The sequence below is a fragment of the Protopterus annectens genome, chromosome 1.part0, assembly GCF_019279795.1.
Source record: "Protopterus annectens isolate FY-2018-M chromosome 1.part0, PAN1.0, whole genome shotgun sequence".
In the NCBI taxonomy this organism is placed as follows: Eukaryota; Metazoa; Chordata; order Ceratodontiformes; family Protopteridae; genus Protopterus; species Protopterus annectens.
The window spans coordinates 292,592,424-292,606,796 of record NC_056725.1 but is presented as its reverse complement, the minus strand read 5'-3'; the positions used below and the strand labels follow the sequence as shown (position 1 = coordinate 292,606,796).

Here is a 14,373-nt window from a genome sequence, read left to right as displayed (position 1 = left end):
TTTTTACAAGTAGTCCTCTTATCTCCATCATCCCTTCTTTGCCTCTTATGTTTTTTCTCCTTCTCACTTAAATTCAGACAACTGGGGAGGTTGTGTTATTCTCAGTCATCAGACTGCTTGTTCACTGCTTAGAAAGGCCCGAAGATGATGCCAGTTCCACCCTTCTTATACCCTGAAATCCAGACTTCAGTCTTTGGATGACAATCAGCTAGTTTTGATGTAAAGACCCTAGAAATCAGGCCAGTTGCAGCCTTCTGTATAGCAGGAAGCCCTAAGAATCAATACTGCAACATCGCTCTACTAAAACCGTACATTTTTGATAAGTGGGAGACAATTGTCCTTTATGCTACAAGAATAGGTCCTTTAGAGTGCCATTTGGTATGATACATTGATACCAGCACCACTTCATGATGTTAACTGCCTTTGATTATTAATCCTTCTGTGCTCAACAGTCTGGTCTGTTATCCCTTGTGGGAATAAAACCATTTGGTCATCTTGTGCTGATTTTGGAGACGAGTAGCACTGGTAAGTAGTGGTAGACATCAGATCTGTGATGTCATTTTACATGTCATGTAGAATGACATCAGATCTGTGATGTCATTTTACATGTCATGTACTTCTGCCCTCATTTATCTTAGAATAGGTTGCAAGGCATCTGCTTGTTAACTGGTTTATACATTTTCTCTAAGTGTATTGTCTAATGAATTCATAGCTTCTTGTTGTACATTTGAACTTTATTGCCTTTGGCCAGACTTACATTCTTTGATCAGCACATTGTGGCACATGTCAATATTTCTTAATAACTTACGTTATTTATATTATCAGGTTAAAAGGCAAGACATGATAACGTTTCGTAATGCTTAGAAATGAAGAAAGAAAGAAAGGATGCAACACCGATATTGCAATACCCAGATTCTGTGATTACTTAAGTTGTCATGGTTTGGTGATAAGAGCAGGATTACTGTTAGATGTTGTGAATGCATCATGGTTTCTTTAATACGTCTATCAGTCCTGCTACAAATATGGGCAAAATACAATTCCAGTGTAAATTCTGACCATGAAATAAGTTATCAAGATATACTGAATAAAGTGCAGTACCAGAGAACAGAAATGCATTTCTTTTAAGTCTGTACTAGAATGAACATTTCCTTTTTAGTTTCTGACTTCTTTTAACTGTTCTGTCTACCATTTTAGCATGGCCAAAAGAAACAGAGTCAGACTGCCAGATGGATGGATTGTACCTTAAAGCCCTAGAAGGATTTATTACAGTAGTGACACAAGACGGAGACATGATCTTTCTGTCAGAAAATGTCAGCAAGTACATGGGACTGACACAGGTATGTTATGATTTATTCAAGTACGTTTCACAATCAGGGCTCAGTCTTACTATAAAATGGGTTGGGGGGGACGGACTGTTCCCTATCAGTTTAACTTCAAATTCTTTTTCTCATACTTTTTACTGGGGATGGTTTGCCCTCTACATGGGGTGCATGCAGTTAATCCATTTAGTAATAGATGAAGCAAAGCATGGATTCTGAGATATCAGTGTAATGACGTGATTGCACTCATGTTGAGCTGCATTGATGTGCTTTTTGTTGTGATTCATAGACAAGCTTATCCTCAGGCAGCACCCCGTTAACAGAAGTTCCATGTCTCTGAACTTCTTCAATGAGCTCTCTTAAAAACTGCACTGTGAAGTAGCACAGGCCTTTCCAGGCCACACCATACATCGATACAGACTCCTCCCCCAGTATCTCACACACAGAGAAAACACACACACACACACACACACACACACACACACACAGACACACACACACTCCAAGTCATACAGCCATACAACACCCAAATACAGCTACATGCACACAGCTCACTCACCCACAGAAACAAAACAAGCAGATATCAATTGACACTTTAACAGCTACTTTAACAACTGTCAGTGTAGCTGATGTTAGCCAAGATTTGGCAACTACTTTGACAGCTGTCAGACTCCATGGGGGTAGGTCTGTGATTGTAGATGTCACTAGCAGATTTGCAGGAGTATACCACACAACGTCTGAGCATTTAAAGTATAATGCTGGCCATTACAACTTGTAGCAGAGTGCTTGAAAGAGGTGCACTGCCATACATGTATCAGACTAGATAGATTTTGGATATATTAATAAAGAATCAGAGGCATAGACTTAGTTGATGTAAAGATGCTTATAGCTAGAAGAGATCACTGGATAATCTAGGAAGAATAAGCCTAAAAAATGGAGATGAAAGCCATAATCCTTTGCTTAAATGTCGCTGTTATGAGGAGTGTGTGGGGGAGGCTACATACACACTAACACACACATGCACTAAGACGCATACATGCATGCATGCATACAGTCATACAGTACATGCTGTCAAAGCATGTACACTCTTCATCCATGATCCCTTGCTTCATATCAGCCACAGATCACATGAGGCAGTGGTCATCCAGCACACATGCACACACAAATGTGAGCACACACACACTCACACATACACACACACAAGCATGCATGCATACTCATACACACATACTCCATGGTGCCCTGGATATGCATGTGCTGCTAACAGTATGTAACATAAGTGACTCATGTCTCTGGACTCTGCCAAGTTTTGAGGATAGCATCTGTATTTGTGTTGTCAAATTAAGACATCTAGTAGCCTGTGTCAGTTAATGAATCTGGTCAGTGACACTGCATCTATAAATGTATCTGTTGTACCTTATTAATGGCCACATCAAATTATTTTGACTCATTTAATCTGAGACTAATTAATTAAATGTATAACATTTTTTCGTTCTAATCTAACATCAGGTTATGTGTCTTCTGCATGACTTTGAACCTGGTTGGTATGTTATTTTATCGAATGGTGTTTTAAACAAGCCTTGCTCAAGATCGGGCATTCTTAAAAATGAACATGAGTTTGCATGTTTTCAGCAGGCAATGATTGCAGCTGCTGCCATTGACTCTTCTGTCATTGGAGGCACTCCAGTTTTGTTTCTTCAGTTAGAAAGAAGAGTGAAAACTTATGTATTAGTTGCAAAATCAAGCATTAATTTGGTGTACCGCTGTTGTAGAACCTCTGAAGTTTGATCTTTACCTAGTATGTCCAAGTTGTTCAGGAAAACATCCCATTGTGTAAAATATGTATCTTTTCAGCATCCACAGGAATGACATTTCCTCTGCTCATCTTGCATTTTTCTGCACTCTTCATCTACTCTTCACACTTATTCAACATTCACACAGAAGTTCTTATGGAGGTGTATCGTTAATTCCTCCTTTTAAATGAAGGAGCATTATGGGGAGGTGGTCTAAATCTTATCCTGAGTTTATTGTTTGCCTACAGAAAGGTATGAGATGGTATGTGGTGGTCTTGACTCTATCCCATGCTGAATCCAGACCACAGTTTTTGCTGAGCGCTCAGACCCAGTGAGTGCGGCCACAGCACATTCCGGCATGAGCATTAAAGTTCCGTATAGGGAGGAGAATAATGACTCAAAGTCAGTAGGGTATATCCCAGCCTGTACTCCCTACAGTTTCCTCCACCTTATATCTTCCTCAACAAATGTTTGCCTCTGTTAGGCCAAATAATAATGTATTATTTTAGAAGAGGTTACATTTTGATTCATACTGCCTGCGCTGAATATTCTACAAATAGTGGTTCAAGCATTTGTGTACCTTCCTTTGATCTGATACATGCCCTTTGTCTTTTTACTTCATTTTCCAGGGCACCCAGTCTTAATGCTGATACTTAACAAATTACTTCCTTACTTAAGCCACTAAGATCTGGATTTAATTTTGCCTTTCGATAGTGCCTTTACAATGGCCTTCTTTTATTATAAACTCTTGTTCAAAAGTTTAAGCTTTTATGGTTTGAGCTGAAAAGTTCTGCAGTGATTGCATTCTTGTATTGCCAGCCTAAGAGGTGTTGCTGTGTATGTGGGTACTGTATGTTTTTAAAAATATCTTTCTTGCAGTGTAGGAAGTGCTGTTTTAATTAATGTAACAAGAGATGCATGAACCTTATACTGTGTAGTAAACAGCTTTAAATAAATTGTGGTCTGAATTTTACATGCTAATTCTGCAACTAAATTCCCAGACTGGATGTCGACTGCTACACGAGCTGGTATTCAGAGATAAGGGCAAGGTCATAGAAGTGAAAATGCTGTTTTTGAAAAGGTGAGAAACTATAATCTGCAATGGCTGCAGCTGGCCAGGTCACAGGTGTTAAGGCCAAAGTACAGGACAGTGCATTAGTCCATCTGTGAAGAAACTAGTGCATGCACTGCCTTCTGCAAGTCATGTGATGGTGTAAGATGTTTTATAATACCAATGTTCATTCAGTGGAAAAATTATGTTGTAACTATGGATGAAACCTGGTCTTTTGGAATCTTTTTGGAAGGTCTGAAGAGTCATCATGTCACATCTTCCGTGATCCTGTTCTTAGAGTCAAGTGAACTAACAAGAATAACAGGATTGAGTAGTGAGGACACAAACACCAGCCTTTTACCCCATAAAATGTAACAAGAGTAAGGATTTGAATTCTGGAGGGCCTATGAGTAACAAAGAGAATTTCTATTTCTGTTTTACATGGATTGAGCATTAAGTCACTCCTCATCCAATTAAGAGTGATGTCCATACTGGCCTTAGTGGTTGATTTGGGCCACCACATGATTTGCTAAGCAGCATCACCATAGCAGTAACTTCTCATACCTGCTCTTTGAATGGCATCTCCAAGTAGAAATATGTATATTGAGAAAAATAAAAGACCAAGAATGGAGGCTTGAAGAATCCTACACTGTAGACAATAGTCCATGGAAGACTTGCAGTGCAAAACCAGCTTCTGATTTTGACCCAAAAGGTAAGAGAAAAATATAATAACCATGGAAGCTACGCCATGATGAATCTTCAGGGCTCCAGCATGAACCCATAAATCTGTGGTGTCAACCACTATTAAGAAATCAGGAACAAGCAAGATGGAATATTAATATTAATCTGTTGTCATAATATAGAGGATTATGTTTGGGAACTGATTTTAACCAGCTTATTATATTTTCAAAACATGTATGCCAAGAAATTCACTTTGACACAAAGCTTAAGAGATGAATGTTAACATCATTTCTTAAACAATAAAACAAGCTAGTTATAATTGGTGACACTCAGTCATAATTTTTTTGTAGTGGATGGAGCTTTCTGCTCCTAATACTAACAGTTACAGGAAAGAAAAAAAGAAAAAAATGCAGGAGCATGAGGTGATTTGCCAGTTTTCAAAACCTTTAAAAGCCAGTAAAACACTTGGGCACTGTCAAACAGACAGCAAGCAGAAATGACGTGCCCAATGCTTTAAAAGCTGTCCTAAACAAAAATGTGTGGCAGAATAAGTGTCATAAGTGTAAAAGAACAATGTATTTAACAGCTTTTAAAGCTATTTTCCCCTGTAATTATGTTCTTTGCTGGATTGCACTGTCCACTATCAATCCCCAGAGTGAAATCTGATATTAACAGTACTTCGGGGTAGCAAAAGCTTGTTAACTAGCTTTCTGATGTCATAAAAGTACTTAACATGGATGACCATTTGAAGTGTCAGGACTCCGAGGTCTTGAAACGCTGAGACTGAATTGTCAAAAGAATGTACTTACATATACTAAGTCCAAGATGCTATTTCTCTTAATATTCCCATTTCTCAGATGTATGGTGATCTCAGAGATGGTATATATAAGTTCAGGGGATGTGGGAGGATTTTTAAAATGTATTCTCTTGTGTTTTCATACTTTTTCTTTGTCTTATTGTTACTCAGCATTTTGAGTGTCAGCATTTCAATAGGGAGCCCTTAACAAGCTTGCTTTTTTCCCATTTTTAGAGAGTAGTTGTGGTGCTCCATGCATTACAGTGATATTCAGAAATCTGATGTCAGCCATATCAGTGTTCTAATGCCTCCTGAAATCAAAGAGATCAGGGAAGTTTTGGGGTATCAAAAGTGATCATACCTGTGTCACAGCCACTTTCTCAATACATTTGCTTATAAATGGGAGATTGGAGATAGGTCTGTGTTGCCCCATATTGCAAGGATGCAAAGATGATTTAAGGATGGGCTATGTAATGCTTCTTTCAGATTAGATGGATGTCTGGCAATAAAAAATGGTTTGAGCATTTAATGAGTTACATCCTGTATTCCAGAGTTTGATTCCTTTTGCATCCATTTGCCTACTTAAGTCTGCCCCCTTTTCAAATGCCCAGAAAGGGACATTGTTTACATAAATGTGAGATTTTGCAGGACAAACCATACCCACAGCTGGTGCAAAGGAGTTGACTTCACTTTTTGCCAAAATAAAAGCTCATTCTTATAGAAATTTAGTTTTTTTTTCATTTCATAGTAAGATGTTTCAGGAAAAAATAATAATTATTTTATGCAACTAGTAAAGGAAATTTTGAATTTTTTTTTATCCTAAACTCTCAGGACATTTCCCATTTTTCAGTTTTTTTTTTTTACAAGGCATTACTGCCCAAATAGAGACTGTCCTGTGTAAAGATGAACAGGTAGTAACTCTATGCTTACTGTGTGACTCTGAGGCAAACTACCCCCCGTTGATCAGTACTCCATCCGAGTTAACAAATACAGATAAATAAATACATAAATACATAAATAAATAATCCCATACTTAGAGAAATGGGAGTAATTTAGAAAACAGCTGGGTAAAGCACAAAGCCTCATTTCTGATGTGTTTGTATGTGATAAAACTGCTTGAACAGAACCCACAAATGTTTTATCCTGACCAGTCGAGCGGCATGGTGTCAGAACCAGGATTAGAAGAGCTACTTCTGCAAGCCATGAGGTGGAGAGTTGAAGGTGAAGGCAGTCTAAGCAGGTTGAGTGAAACAAAGCCCAGGAAATGAAAAAAGGCCAGAAACAAACTAAAGGTAAAGAAAACTGCACAAATGATTTATTTATTAAAGAAAATGAAATGGCACATTTATAAGGCACAAAACGCATTATTAATCAAACAAGTAGCACAAAACATATTATTAAGCAAACAAAAGGCACAAACTACATTATTAAGTAAACAAAATGTTCAAACCACAATATTTGATAAAACTAGCAAAACTATTCATATGAGGCTCAGAATTACCTTTGGTTTGCATAACAAGCATGTTTAAAGTAAAACTGGCACAAGAAAAGTATAAAGAGCATGATAAGAGATTAAAAGGGTATAATGAGTACAATAAAAGGCCATAACGAGTACATTAAAAGGGCAAAATAAGCATAAAGGGCAAGGTGGCTGCATGTTTTTTGATAAAAGGCTATGTTTGGGCACAAACTACTACTTTGCATTGACCAAAGCCATTCAAAGCATAACTGTAGATGTTCGAAGTATCTCAGAATGTGCAAAGTGTTTCCAGAGTGTGTGCTTTATTACAGTGCAATTATTTCAGATAGTTTATGTGCAAAGTACAGTTATATTACAAAGTGCAGTCAAAGTACAGCCATTTCAAAATGTTTTGTGTGCTATGTGTATTTATTCACAGAAAGCAGCCATTTCAGAGTGTTTTTTATACTGTACAGTTATTTCACAAAGTACAGCCATTTTGAAAGATTCTTGTGCTGTGTACAGTTTATTAGCAAAGTACATTCATCTCAAAGTGTTTCTTACTCTGAGCTTTTTCTGTCGTGCACAGTTTATTCGCAAAGTACAGTCATTTCAAAGTATTTCTTACACTGATAAGGATGGTTTCACAAAGTACAGTGTTTTTAAAGTGTTCTTCTGCTACGAGACTTATTTGGCAAAATGCAATTATTTTAAAGAGTTTGTTGTGCTATTGGGCATAATTACAAGTACTGGCATAAAGCTCTGGCATATATATTTATGGGTGTATGTTCATACATGATTTCAAGCACCTTCACTACTGTGTGTTGATATGGCAGATGCATTGCGCAGGCCAAATCCACTTGTGTTTGATCATGATATAGCAGAGAATTGGAGCGTATTCAAGCAGGAGTACGATATTTTCATACAAGCAGCTTTTTCTGACAAAGAGGCATATACAAGGGCATTCATTTGGCTTAACTTAGCTGTGTCAGTAGCTATTGAAAGAGCATTCATTTGTGTATGCACCAGAAGTATGTGCAGGAGAGGGGGAAACCATCATATTGTGGTACTGACTGTATACAGGGAGGACCCTGAGTGCTTAAAATGTAAATTTAGAGAAATGTGCAACCTTCAGACAAATGCTACATTAAAGAGGTACTTATTTTATACAAGAGACTAAAAGCCAGGTAAAACTTTTGCAGTTTATGTCACTGTCTTGAGAAATAAGGTCAAAACATGCAGAGATGGTCACTTGAAAGATGGGTTGGTAAAGGACAGGCTTGTCTGTGGTTTTAATAGTACTGCAGTGGGAAAGATTTTGCTTCATGACAGCGATTTAATGTTAAGGAAAGATATAGAGATTTATCAAATCCATGAGCTCACAGAAAGGCACACAAGTATGTTTACAAGTGATAAGAGCATGGTTTCAGCAGCCTCTAGAGCAAATGTAGACAGCATGCAACACGTGGCAAGCAGAAACAGGCCTAAGCACATGGCAGCAGTATCCCCTGTGGGTGTGGCAAGGAGAACCCATAGCTTTATGGCAAGTTCCAAGACTAGCTCAGTAAAAAAATGGATTTTTAGTACAGGATAGGAGTGAGTCAGCAAAACCCAAGTCGACTGTTACTGTTAACTGTCATAATTGTGGAGCCAACCATGAGTCGAAAAGAGAAAAGTGCTTAGCATTTGGTCAGAAATGCCACAAGTGTAAAAAATGGAACTATTTTCAAAAGTTTTGTAAATCAGGCAAACCTCATTCAGTTGTTAAGAAAGGTCATTCAAAAAAGCAAGTTGATCATGTAGAGAGCTGCAACCCTACTTTCTATGTAGAAGGTGTGTCAGTGGTCGGTGAGATGGTTAATGCAGCAGATTTGCTGGCAAACAATGAAGTATTTTGTATTGTCCTGAGCAATGGTAAACCCAGAGAGCTCAAAGTAGACACTGGTTCTGGTAATGTCAGCAGAACCATTTTCTAAAGTGAGGGCTGGTGAGCAACTTAATTTGGGCAATTGTGCAAAGCTTTTTGCTTATGGATGTGAAGAAATTCAAACCGAAGGCTCAGTAGTGCTTTCATGCTATTTGGCTGGGAACAGTTACAGCTTGCAGTTTTATGTAGTCCGAAGACCTGTGCAGTCATTATTAGGTCTCAGTGACAGTTTGAGAATGAACCTGCTTTCTTTTACCAAATCACGTAAGCACATGTCTCAGTACCAGCTTTACTAACACTGTTTTCTCAGAGTATGCTGATGTTTTTGATGACAAGCTAGGCAAACTTCCAGTTGTGTACTCTGTAAAAGTAGACCCAGAAGTCAGTCCACTGGTCAGGCCAGCAAGGAGAGTTCTAGTAGCGATGCAGGACAAAGTCAAGGTCCAGTTGGACAAAATGATGCAGCAAGGCGTGGTTTGTCCAGTCACAGAACCAACTGAGTGAGTATCATCCATGGTAGCTGTTCATAAAAGAAATTCAGATGAAATCAGAATATGCATTGACTCAAGAGACTTGAACAAGGCATTAAAAAGACTTCATCATCCTATGTGTACAATCGAGGAGATTGCAACCCTCATGCCAAATGCCACTGTTTTTTCTGTCTTAGATGCAAAGAGTTCATTTTGGCAAGTAATGCTTGATTGCAGTTCTTCACTACTGACTACATTCAGTATCCCATTTGATAGATACAGATTTCTCAGGATGCCTTTTGGAATAAATTCTGCCAGTGAAGTCTTTCAGTGTGCAATGGAGCAAATTTTTTCAGGCTACCCATGTGCAATAATAGTTGATGATTTACTGGTTGGAGGCAGTGGTGCAGCAGAGCATGACAGAAACATCAGGAAAGTTCTACACAGAGTGTGTGAAATAAATTTACAGCTCAGTCCTCTGAAATGTAAATTCAAACTACTAGAAGTTACATATGTAGGTCATATATTTACCAGTACATGCTTGCGACCAGATCCTTCCAAGCAAGAAGCCATTCTTGAGATGCCATCTCCAGACAATGTCCAAGCCCTACAGCATTTTAGGTATAATTAACTATTTGGGCAAATTTATCCCTGGCTTTAGTGAGTTATCAGCACCTTTGAGAGAGCTGATGTGCAAAAATGTTGCATGGCCATAGTTAGAACAATACCATGAGCATTTAATAACCTCAAACAGCAAATTGCTAACCCGCCTACACTGAGATACTATGATATTCACAAACCAGTCATTTTTTCCTGTGATGCTTCAAAGTTCAGTCTTGGTGCAGTTATTCTTCAAGAAGGCAGACCCGTCACCTAAGCATCTAGACCTGTTACCCAAAAAGAAATGCAGTATGCTCAAATTGAGATGGAACTTTTGGCAACTGTGTTTGCATATTCGAAGTTCCATGATTATGTTTATGGCCGAGCTATCCAGATACAAACTGATCATCAATCTCTAGTCACTATTTTAAAGAAGCCTGTGCATTCCACTCCAGCAGGACTACAAAGAATGATGCTCAAATTGCAAAAGTATCATTTCAAAATGGTCTGTACAAGGGGTAAACTTCTTTATCTGGCTGATACCTTATCCAGATCGCCCAGAAATACCACAGAACAGCTTGATGCAGAGAATTTTGACTTTGATGTCATGGAAGTGCATATTTTATTACCACGAGACTTAATGAGCTAAGAGATCATACAAAGACTGATCCAATTTTGCAAAAGCCCATTTCATCAATGTAGGATGGCCGTCAAAGCAATCCTGTGTACCGCCAGAAGTGCAATCTTACTTTCCATACAGAGATGAGATGTTGATGGAAGATGGTATCATGTTCAAAGGTCCAAAAGTTGTTGTTCCTACTTCCTTACAAAGTGCATACATTCACATTTTGCATTGTGGTCACGTAGGTTCCAGTTCTGCAAAGGAAGGCCTAGAGGACTAGTATATTGGCCTTCTCTAGCAAAAGATATTGATAAACTGCTTTCTTTCTGTTCAGTGTGCAACCGTACTAAGCCACATTTGCAAAAAGAGCCACTTCAGCTAAGCCAAATTCCTGAACTACCTTGGTCAACAGGAGCATGTGACATATTTGAGTGGAACAGTCAACATTACTTAGTGTTGGTAGATTCTTATTCAAACTAGTTTGAAATTGATTTGCTATCTAACCTAATGTCCAGTGCTGTTATTACTAAAATGAATCGTCATTTCTCAGTCCATGGTAGTCCACACAAAATTATTTCTGACAATGGTTCTCAGTTTACCAATCAATTGTTTAAGAGATTTGCTAAAGAGTGGGACTTTACCCATGTTACTAGCAGTCCTGAATATCCTCAGTCAAACGACCCTGCTGAACATGCAGTACAGAGTGCAAAGTAATTACTGGAGAGCTCAAAGTGTGACAATACTGATATCTTCTTGAATTTACTCAAGTCTCAGAAATACACCCCATGACAATTTACTTAGCTCGCCTGCTGTAAGACTTCTGTCTAGGCAAACCAGAACAAACTGGCCTATCAGTGCTAGTTTATTGGTGCCTAATGCTAAAAAACAACAAAGCAATCAAAGCCCAACTTTTTAAAAAGCATTCTTCTCAGAAGTACAGCTATGATAAAATGAGCAGATTTCTTTGTCCATTAAAAGAAGGAGAGACAGTGAGGATGCAAACAGCGAAAGGCTTTGATCAAATTGGTCAAGTGAGAGGTATATGTGCCAAGCTGAGATCCTACTTAGTGGAATCTGAGGGTATAGAATACAGGAGAAACCACAGACATCTTCCTGTATCAGAAACAATATTGCAGCATCATACCTGTGATACAGACTCTAGATCTCAGAGCAACACTGACAGTGTTCATACTGAAGAACATGTCACAGAATTCATTCCCATTCCTGATGATATCCCAGATGTCCCCAAAATAGAACGTTCCTTGTAGACAGTCCCCATTGCTCGATCCAGTTTTGACTTTTATTTTACATGGTCACGTCATATTTCAAGACCAGGTGTAAAATACACACCAACTTGGATATAATTGTTTTATATGTGTCTAATTTTGTATGATTGCATGTCGAATAATTAGTTCTGTATAATTGCATGCCAGAAGATCGTTTCTGTAAATAGCATGTCATTGAATACTGTCATTTCGTATATGGACTATTTCTCAAAGAGGGAGGATGTAGATCAGAGTGTCTGTATGTAGCTTTAAGAACCATTTCCAGATGTAGCACATGCATATAAATACTGAGCACGTGCAGGCAGCAGTGCCATTTTGAGAAAACAGCCAGAGTGTCAACATGTATTTGTGTGGTAGTCAGTCTGTTTATATGTTTATTTAAGTTTAGGTAACAAGGCCTCATTTCTGATGTGTTTGTGTGTAATAAAGCTGCTTGAACAGAACCCACGAATGTTCATCTGTTTTATCCTGACCAGATGAGCAACAGTTTCATCTCAATGTAATACCATGAAAATGCTAGTCAGTACCCAAGATTCCATTTAGTGATGACTGCCCATATCCACGATGGTTGAGGGCTTCCAGCTGTTACCCATCTGTCCACTTTAAAAGTCCTATCAGGTATTGATAGAGACTGAATGTCGATCTGTGATCAGCACATCAATCTTGGCATCATCAATGGAGAAGATCAATGATATAATCAAACTGCAGTATGATAACCAAGGCAGATTTATCATGTAAATACTGACCTAATATGGAAACTTGTTGTATGTTACTGCTTACAGGCTTTTCTCGTACTGTCTTCCCTATCACCTTTTGCTTCTATTCATTCGATTAGTTTCCTGTCCATCTCAGCATCTTGAGCCTCTGAACCCATATTTTCTAATTATTCAATCAACTTTCTGCGATGTGCAAAACATTTTTGAATTTCAGATACAACACTTTTAGGGTTTCCTTTGTCCACATCACTGGTTATCCAGTCACATGCAGGACCTCCTTTGTCCATGCTGCTGCCCATCTGCAGGAAAGTTAAAATTTAAAGACTTTACCAGGCTAATTAAAAAATCATGTGTGTAATCCTCCTGGGGACATAAGTGATATCAAGTCGATTATCATTCCTTAATTCTTACTAGGCTGGCAAGGGACCCACCTTTGTCATCATTCAGTCCTGTGACACTGTCATGAATTGCAAGGACGATGTATACCTTTTAATTAGGAATTCATCACCAAGTACATCTGCCAAGATTTTTTAGCAGTCAGAAAGGCACTTTTTCTTGACCCTGCACCTCATCTCACAGTACCCTTAAGTTTCCTCAAAGCTTCCTTCTGATCAGTTTCCCATGTGTAAACTCATGCTGCCTTTACTGTTTAACCTGTTTGGTACTGACAGAGTGTTAGTTATAAAATAACACTGTAGTGGAATGTACTGATAATATAAATTCAACCAGCATGGTTGATGGCATTTTTCTACATTCTCTAGATAGTTAAGCAGTTATGAATACATTACAATAAATTACCATTGAAATAAGATAAAACTATACCTGTGCAGGCTGGTGTAATTAGTTTTATTACTTTTTATTGCTTAAGAATAGATCTATTGGAAAATGTATACGATGACATATGACTATGACTTGCCTGTTTTTTAAGAAATGTACATCATGCCAACGTGTCTATTATTGTAAGAAAGTCCTTCTGTATTGCACAGTTTATAAACAAATGGGAGTGTGTCTAGATCTAGGGATGTCACTGTGTCCCTTTACTCATCCCTCATTAGGCCAGTCATTAAATGTAATTCCTCCTTTCACATGTATATGTCCAGACACATGCAACAATTGGAACATCCACAGAGATATTTTTTTCTAAAAGGATACAAGGCCCAAACAATATGTCCTGAATGGACTGACTTAAATCCTTGTAACTGTACTCTGTATCCTACCGACTGCTAAGAGATAACCTGTTTCTGGCATACAAGGCATCCTCTGACCCATTACTGGTGGATTTACTGCACATCAACAAGTCAAATGGCATCAGAAATGCTTGCTCTTGAGATCTAAACTGCTTCTGCAACATCAACAGAATGGTTTAAAGGGACAGGTATATCTCGCAGTGAATACTGCCGCTGTAAGACAGACTCCCCTTCCACATAAAACAAAGTTTACCCTGTCCATATTTAAGCTCAAATTAGATCTGTGTTTGGGAAACATAAAATGTAACCCAGGACAGCCCCCTGTGCTACTAATGGACAAAGACAGCTCCTAAATTCCTCATCCCATGCATAGGTCCCCTTAAATTATCTATGGTATGATCCCAGTTATTCTCATTAGGGTTAATATATAATTATCGATCGTGAAATGGGCAAGGCCAATCTATAA

General features: G+C 38.3%; 1 protein-coding gene across 1 annotated transcript in view; it reads left to right on the top strand.

Moving 5' to 3' along the window:
• Positions 1-14,373, top strand: part of EPAS1 (endothelial PAS domain protein 1) — a 1,067,454-nt gene that overhangs the window by 726,907 nt on the left and 326,174 nt on the right. Inside the window, exon 3 of the mRNA XM_044059908.1 lies at positions 1,195-1,337. Within this exon, the coding sequence (XP_043915843.1) occupies positions 1,195-1,337 (143 nt within the window). The remainder of the gene's footprint in view (positions 1-1,194; positions 1,338-14,373) is intronic.